The 7,962-nt window shown below is 49.5% G+C and overlaps 1 protein-coding gene across 4 annotated transcripts in view; it reads right to left on the bottom strand.

Annotated features, from left to right (window-relative positions):
• Window positions 1-6,040, bottom strand: part of AGAP1 (ArfGAP with GTPase domain, ankyrin repeat and PH domain 1) — a 334,749-nt gene extending 328,709 nt beyond the window's left edge. For 3 of the 4 annotated variants that reach the window (XM_089671672.1, XM_089671674.1, XM_089671671.1), the window contains exon 1: window positions 4,762-6,040. In XM_089671672.1, the coding sequence (XP_089527798.1) occupies window positions 4,762-5,815 (1,054 nt within the window). In that variant the 5' untranslated portion in view covers window positions 5,816-6,040. The remainder of the gene's footprint in view (window positions 1-4,761) is intronic. The other variant, XM_089671675.1, reaches the window with a different exon arrangement.
• Window positions 6,041-7,962: the final 1,922 nt, after the last annotated feature.

Consider the following 7,962-nt stretch of genomic DNA (forward strand, 5'->3'; position numbering starts at 1 on the left):
TTCTGATTCTGTATTCATTACTGCACGAGGTTATTACGATTTGTATGATATGATGATATTACCAGGGTAAATTGCTTAATAACCCCCCCCCCCCCCCCCCCCCCCAACAAGTTAAAAACAGGATGAATTAAATTATTAAACATTAACAGATTCTTCTACAGCACCAACCAATCCTTCTATTGGAAGGAAAATGCAGATTGCATGTAACAATGACAGGATAATCTATGATCAGACCATGACATCGCGTGACTGGGTACAGAACACACACGACAAACACTGGCCAGGGTGACCCAGTAACCCACATTACAACAATCTGCATCCTTCCATCCTGAGGGGACAAAGACATAAGAAAAGACAACCTACACCAACCAGACTTCTCCAGAGCCCTAGAATCAGCCAAATACCTGCATTGCACAACTGGCCACACATCCCAAACTCCATCTAACAGCACACCACGCTCTGATCTAGCCATTTAGAATCTGCAACAAATGTATAGTCAGCCACAAACTACCACACCACATAAACCTCCCAAATAAATGTCAGATCCCTGTTCTCCAGAGGTCACTGACAGCTGTCACATTGCTGGGAGAAGGATGCAATCCAAGCTGTGGGGCAAGCTGCAGGAGATACACTGACTGGTGATCACCAAACATACGTGAACATGGTGTATCTTCACATCTACACTGTCAATACAAGATCTGTACAATGACATTCCAATGGACTCAGCCAATAAGGTGTAGAACAGTGTGCAGCAACCAATCACGGTTCATCTTTCACTTCAGGTAACATAAATCTGATTGGTAACTATTAGTATCTCTGCCAAGTACATCAAATCTCCAAGAGTCAACATACATGTTACAATCGGACCATACAATCTCTGTGTAAACAAACTCAGATCTAACAAGACTATGTAAGAGAGGACCTACCTAATCTATCCAATCAATTTGTATCCAATCAGGCAGGTCCTCGTAGTTGTAGGTAGAGATAAAGTAGATTATACAATCAGATTACAACATGTATGATCATTAAGCTCACCACACACCTTACAATCTCATTGTACAATCTTCCTTACAATTACCAACAATTATGTAATGCAAGGGCCTGCCTGATTGGATACAAATTGAATGGGTAGTTTAGGCAAGTCATCTATTACATAGTTTAAGTAAATCAAACGAAGGTTGTACAAAGATTGTACGGTCAGATTGTATTGTGTATGATGAGCTTCAGTCAGCCTCTCGCAATCTTCTTATAATTGAGGAACCCTGTAACTGCCTGCGGAGAACTCCTGCTAAAATGATTCTAGCTGTAGAAAGCAATCTCCCCTATATATGGTAGAAAAGTGTCCCTTGACACTGATGGTCAAGAGGACATTTCCTATTAACAATGATGGTCAGTGAAGAATTGTCCCCTTACACTGGTGGTCAGAGGAGAATTGTCCCCTTACATTGGTGGTCAGAGGAGAATTGTCCCCTTACACTGGTGGTCAGAGGAGAATTGTCCCCTTACATTGGTGGTCAGAGGAGAATTGTCCCCTTACATTGACAGTGAAAAGAAAACTGTCCTCTCACATCAATGGTCAGATAGAAACCGTCCCCTCACATCAATGGTCAGTAGAAAACCGTCTCCTCACATCAATGGTCAGAAGGAAACTGTCCCCTCACATCAATGGTCAGTAAAAAATTGTCCCCTCACATCAATGATCAGTAGAAAATTGTCCCCTCAAACCAAGTGTCAGAAGAAAATTGTCCCCTCACACCAAGGGTCAGTAGAAAATTGTCCCCTCACACCAAGTGTCAGAAGAAAATTGTCCCCTCACATCAATGGTCAAAAGGAAACTGTCCCCTCACATCAATGGTCAGAAGGAAACTGTCCCCTCACATCAATGGTCAGAAGAAAACTGTCCCTTCACATCAATGGTCAGAAGAAAACTGTCCCCTCACATCAATGGTCAGAAGAAAACTGTCCCCTCACATCAATGGTCAGAAGAAAAAAACTGTCCCCTCACATCAATGGTCAGAAGAAAAAACTGTCCCCTCACATCAATGGTCAGAAGAAAATTGTCCCCTCACATCAATGGTAGGAAGAAAACTGTCCCCTCACATCAATGGTCAGAAGAAAAAAACTGTCGCCTCACATCAATGGTCAGAAGTAAACTGTCCCCTCACATCAATGGTCAGAAGAAAACTGTCCCCTCACATCAATGGTCAGAAGAAAACTGTCCCCTCACATCAATGGTAGGAAGGAAACTGTCCCCTCACATCAATGGTCAGAAGAAAACTGTCCCCTCACATCAATGGTCAGAAGAAAACTGTCCCCTCACATCAATGGTCAGAAGAAAAAACTGTCCCCTCACATCAATGGTCAGAAGAAAAAACTGTCCCCTCACATCAATGGTCAGAAGAAAATTGCCCCCTCACATCAATGGTAGGAAGAAAACTGTCCCCTCACATCAATGGTCAGAAGAAAAAAACTGTCCCCTCACATCAATGGTCAGAAGAAAACTGTCCCCTCACATCAATGGTCAGAAGAAAAAACTGTCCCCTCACATCAATGGTCAGAAGAAAAAACTGTCCCCTCACATCAATGGTCAGAAGAAAATTGCCCCCTCACATCAATGGTAGGAAGAAAACTGTCCCCTCACATCAATGGTCAGAAGAAAACTGTCCCCTCACATCAATGGTCAGAAGAAAAAACTGTCCCCTCACATCAATGGTCAGAAGAAAAAACTGTCCCCTCACATCAATGGTCAGAAGAAAATTGTCCCCTCACATCAATGGTAGGAAGAAAACTGTCCCCTCACATCAATGGTCAGAAGAAAAAAACTGTCGCCTCACATCAATGGTCAGAAGTAAACTGTCCCCTCACATCAATGGTCAGAAGAAAACTGTCCCCTCACATCAATGGTCAGAAGAAAACTGTCCCCTCACATCAATGGTCAGAAGAAAACTGTCCCCTCACATCAATGGTCAGAAGAAAACTGTCCCCTCACATCAATGGTCAGAAGAAAATTGTCCCCTCACATCAATGGTAGGAAGAAAACTGTCCCCTCACATCAATGGTCAGAAGAAAACTGTCCCCTCACATCAATGGTCAGTAGAAAATTGTCCCCTCACATCAATGGTCAGTAGAAAATTGTCCCCTCACATCAATGATCAGTAGAAAATTGTCCCCTCGCGCCAAGGGTAAGTAGAAAATTGTCCCCTCACGCCAAGGGTCAGTAGAAAATTGTCCCCTCACATCAATAGTCAGAAGAAAACTGTCCCCTCACATCAATGGTCAGAAGAAAATTGTCCCCTTACATCAATGGTCAGAAGAAAACTGTCCCCTCACATCAATAGTCAGAAGAAAACTGTCCCCTCACATCAATAGTCAGAAGAAAACTGTCCCCTCACATCAATAGTCAGAAGAAAACTGTCCCCTCACATCAATGGTCAGAAGGAAACTGTCCCCTCACATCAATGGTCAGAAGTAAACTGTCCCCTCACATCAATGGTCAGAAGAAAACTGTCCCCTCACATCAATGGTCAGAAGAAAATTGTCCCCTCACATCAATGGTAGGAAGAAAACTGTCCCCTCACATCAATGGTCAGAAGAAAACTGTCCCCTCACATCAATGGTCAGTAGAAAATTGTCCCCTCACATCAATGGTCAGTAGAAAATTGTCCCCTCACATCAATGATCAGTAGAAAATTGTCCCCTCGCGCCAAGGGTAAGTAGAAAATTGTCCCCTCACGCCAAGGGTCAGTAGAAAATTGTCCCCTCACATCAATAGTCAGAAGAAAACTGTCCCCTCACATCAATGGTCAGAAGAAAATTGTCCCCTTACATCAATGGTCAGAAGAAAACTGTCCCCTCACATCAATAGTCAGAAGAAAACTGTCCCCTCACATCAATAGTCAGAAGAAAACTGTCCCCTCACATCAATAGTCAGAAGAAAACTGTCCCCTCACATCAATAGTCAGAAGAAAACTGTCCCCTCACATCAATAGTCAGAAGAAAACTGTCCCCTCACATCAATGGTCAAAAGAAAACTGTCCCCTCACATCAATGGTCAGAAGAAAACTGTCCCCTCACATTAATGGTCAGTAGAAAATTGTCCCCTCACATCAATGGTCAGAAGAAAATTGTCCCCTCACATCAATGGTTAGAAGAAAATTGTCCCCTCATATTAATGGTCAGAGGAAAATTGTCCCCTCACATCAATAGTCAGAGGAAATTTGCCCCCTGACATTGGTGGTCCACGTAGATAGGAGGTCAGTCCACCAATCCTCACTTGTCAAGGAACCCCTACAAGCTGCAAAGGTTCTCGAGATTCCTCAGGACCCTGGTGAGGTAAATCTGCTCTAAATACGGATCATGGATTAGGCCTATGAGGGTTAGGAGAAGAGATCCAAAGTTGTGCCTCTCCCACCATGACATGAACTTATCCCACCATGTCTTCTCCTCTGTTAGGTCAGGCCATGTGTTCTGTATGTTGTGAGCCATCCACAGAGCTGCAAACACACCAATCTCCCCCCTCCCCCCGGCCATCTTTCATCACCTGGATACAACACCTGTCAGGCACACACATGTTGTGTAGAAGACACCTGGACACCCAACTGCTAACTGTCACCCTGATACAGGAGATCTCAGTGTGCTCCAAGACCGGTTGGGTCATCTATGAGGAAAATACACCCTCAGTCATGAAAAGCCTGTGATTGACGGGCCCCCAGTGATGCTGCGGGGGCCCCAGATCCTATGGACAGAAGGGGGTATAAGCACCTTTGTACGGGGATCCATTGACGCTCTCCGAGCTGGACTGGATGTTGTCCGCGGCGGGTCGTTTGAGGCTGCTGAAGTAACCCCTGGACCTGGAGTGGCCAGTTCTAGGTGAGCGGCCCCCAGGCCCAACAAAGGACACAGGGGCCCCGTCCTTCCTGGAGAAGATTCCACTGAAGAACCTGAGAAGTCTCCTCTCCTGACCTCTCCTGTCCATCTCCATCTGTTCGGACAGCTTAGTCAGGTCGCTGTTGTCCAGGGTGCGGTTCTTGCTCTTGCTGCGCTCCCACCTCTCCAGGTCACTCAAAGGGTCGCTCTTGTTCAGCACCTCGCCCACATCCAAGGTGTTCCTCTTGTCGGTGGCAGAGCAGGGGTCGGCAGAAGTCAGGATGGACACGGGGGTCTCCCCCGGCCTGGGAGAGGGGCTGAGGCAGCCAGAGCTGCTGTGGTGCTTGTCCCGGGTCAGGCTCCGGATCCTCAGCAGCTCCCCGTTCCAGTGTCTGAAGCTGAAGCTTCTTCGTAGGAGGTTCGGGGGTCTCCTGTCCCAATGGCCCTCACTATGGGGGGCCACACTGTACTCCATGGATGGGGGAGGGTGCTGGGGGCTGGGCTCTGGGGGAGTCCTCAGCCTCTCTGCATCTCCAGGGGGAGTTCTGTGCCTCTCTGCATCTCCTGGGGGAGTCCTCTCCTTCCCTCCATCTCCTGGGGGAGTCCTCTCCTTCCCCCCATCTCCTGGGGGAGTCCTCTCCTTCCCCCCATCTCCTGGGGGAGTCCTCCTCCTCCTCTCCTCCTCCGGGGGCTCCCGGGTTCGGCTCAGGCGGAGGCGGCCCAGCTCCAGCTGTCCGGTACTGCGGGTCCTGAAATTCCGTAGTCCGGGATGCGGGGGGAAGGAGTCGGTCTCCTCTCCTCCCCCCTCCTCCTCCTCCGGACATCGCTCCAGCCGGCTCTCCCCCCCCACCAGCTCCTTCTTCACCAGGGTCAGGGAGATGCGGTACACCGTCTTCCTCTGGGGGGTCCCCCGCTCCATCTGGGGGGGTGCGGGGTCCAGCAGATACATGGCCCGGGGGAAGGGGGTGGCGCAGGTCTTGGTGCAGAAGGAAGGAGGGGTGCCGGGGAGCTTCACCCCCTCTCCGCGCCTCTCTGCACCCCGCGCTGCCGGCTGGACCCCGAGAACACAGCCGGGGACGGCTCCGACAGGAACGGCATGAGGAGCCGGGAGAGCAGCGAGCGGAGCCCGCAGGAGACTGACACTGGAGAGGGGCAGACACCCGGAGACTGGGAGTGGGAGGAGACACCGAGGAGGGGGGAGGAGACACCGAGGAGGGGGCGGGGACTGGGAGGGGAGCAAAGCCCGGCCCGGAGCTGGAGAGGAGACCCAGCCGATAGTACAATACAATCACATCGTGTCTGTGTGCTCCGCCCCCTCCGATCACACCCGGCCTGTGTCAGGGGATCGGGCTCCCCACTGTCTGTACACCATCCATCCTGCACCCAGCATAGCGCCGACACTCACCGTAGCGATGTACAACGTGAGGACAGGCAGGAGCCTTTTCCCCCATCCCCCTGTACCCGCATTCATGTCTGTATAGCGCCGACACTGACCGCAGCGATGTACAACGCCAGGAGCCTTCTCCATATCTAACCTACTATACCATAGAACAATGAGACCATAGAGGATCATCTCCTCCATCCTCACTGTACCCATATTAATGTCTATATAGCGCCAACATCTTCCACAACGCAGTACAACATCACATCATGCAGGACCTTCTCCTCCATCCTCATTCTTCTGTACGAGAGACCGATGTGACCATACACACAGGATTGACTACTGCATCCACACTGTAATGTCTATATAGCTCCAACATCTTCCCAGCGCAGTACCGAGGCAATCCCCTCCATCTCTATACCGCTTTCATCATGTATATAACGCCAACATCTTCCCAGCGCAGCACCGAGGCAATCCCCTCCCTCCCCATACCGCTTTCATCATGTATATAGCGCCAACATCTTCCCAGCGCAGTACCGAGGCAATCCCCTCCATCTCTATACCGCTTTCATCATGTATATAACGCCAACATCTTCCCAGCGCAGTACCGAGGCAATCCCCTCCATCTCTATACCGCTTTCATCATGTATATAACGCCAACATCTTCCCAGCGCAGTACCGAGGCAATCCCCTCCATCCCCATACCGCTTTCATCATGTATATTATTATTATAAAGTATTTATATAGCGCTAAAAGGTTTGCTCAGCGCTGTACATTATAGTGGGGGACAGAACATGAGACAATACAGTAACAAAACAATAGGAGTTCGAGGGTCCTGCTCTTTCGAGCTTACAATCTAGGAGGGAGGGGATAGGGATACAGGAGGAAGTGGCTGTGGGGGATGGAGTGGTAGGAGGAAGTGGCTGTGGGGGATGGAGTGGTAGGAGGAAGTGGCTGTGGGGGATGGAGTGGTGGGAGGAGTGGAGGAGATCGGTTGTTAGGTGAGGGTGGGGTAGGCTTCCTTTAAGAGATGGGTTTTCAGGGTGCACCTAAAGGTGAGGAGGGAAGGTGACAGTCTGATGGATTGGGGTAGTGAGTTCCAGAGGATGGGGGAAGTCCTGGAGAAGTCCTGCAGTCGGGCGTGGGAGGTGGAGACCAGGGAGCTAGAAAGGTGGAGGTCTTGTGAGGAGCGAAGATTACGGGTTGGGTGGTATATGGGTATCAGGTCGGTGAGGTAGTTTGGGGCAGCATTATGAATGGCTTTGTATGTCTGTGTTAGTAGTTTGAATTTAATGCGTTGGGCAATCGGGAGCCAGTGGAGGGAATGACAGAGGGGGGTTGGCAGAAGAGGAGCGGTTGGTAAGGTGGATGAGTCTGGCCGCTGAGTTCAGGATAGACTGAAGCGGGAATAGTCTGCGATGAGGTAGGCCGGTGAGAAGGGAGTTGCAGTAGTCCAGACGTGAGATAAAAAGGGAGTGAATGAGTTGTTTAGTAGTGTCTGGGGTTAGGAACGAACGTATTTTGGAGATGTTGCAGAGGTGGAGCCTGCATGAGTTTGCCAACGATTGGACATGGGGTATGTATGGTGTATATAGCGCCAACATCTTCCCAGCGCAGGACCGAGGCAATCCCCTCCATCCCTATACCGCTTTGATCATGTATATAGCGCCAGCATCTTCCCAGCGCAGGACCGAGGCAATCCCCTCCATCCCCAT

This window comes from Staurois parvus, unplaced genomic scaffold (assembly GCF_062004578.1).
Source record: "Staurois parvus isolate SC_StPar_1 unplaced genomic scaffold, SC_StPar_1.0 ptg000113l, whole genome shotgun sequence".
NCBI lineage: Eukaryota > Metazoa > Chordata > Amphibia > Anura > Ranidae > Staurois > Staurois parvus.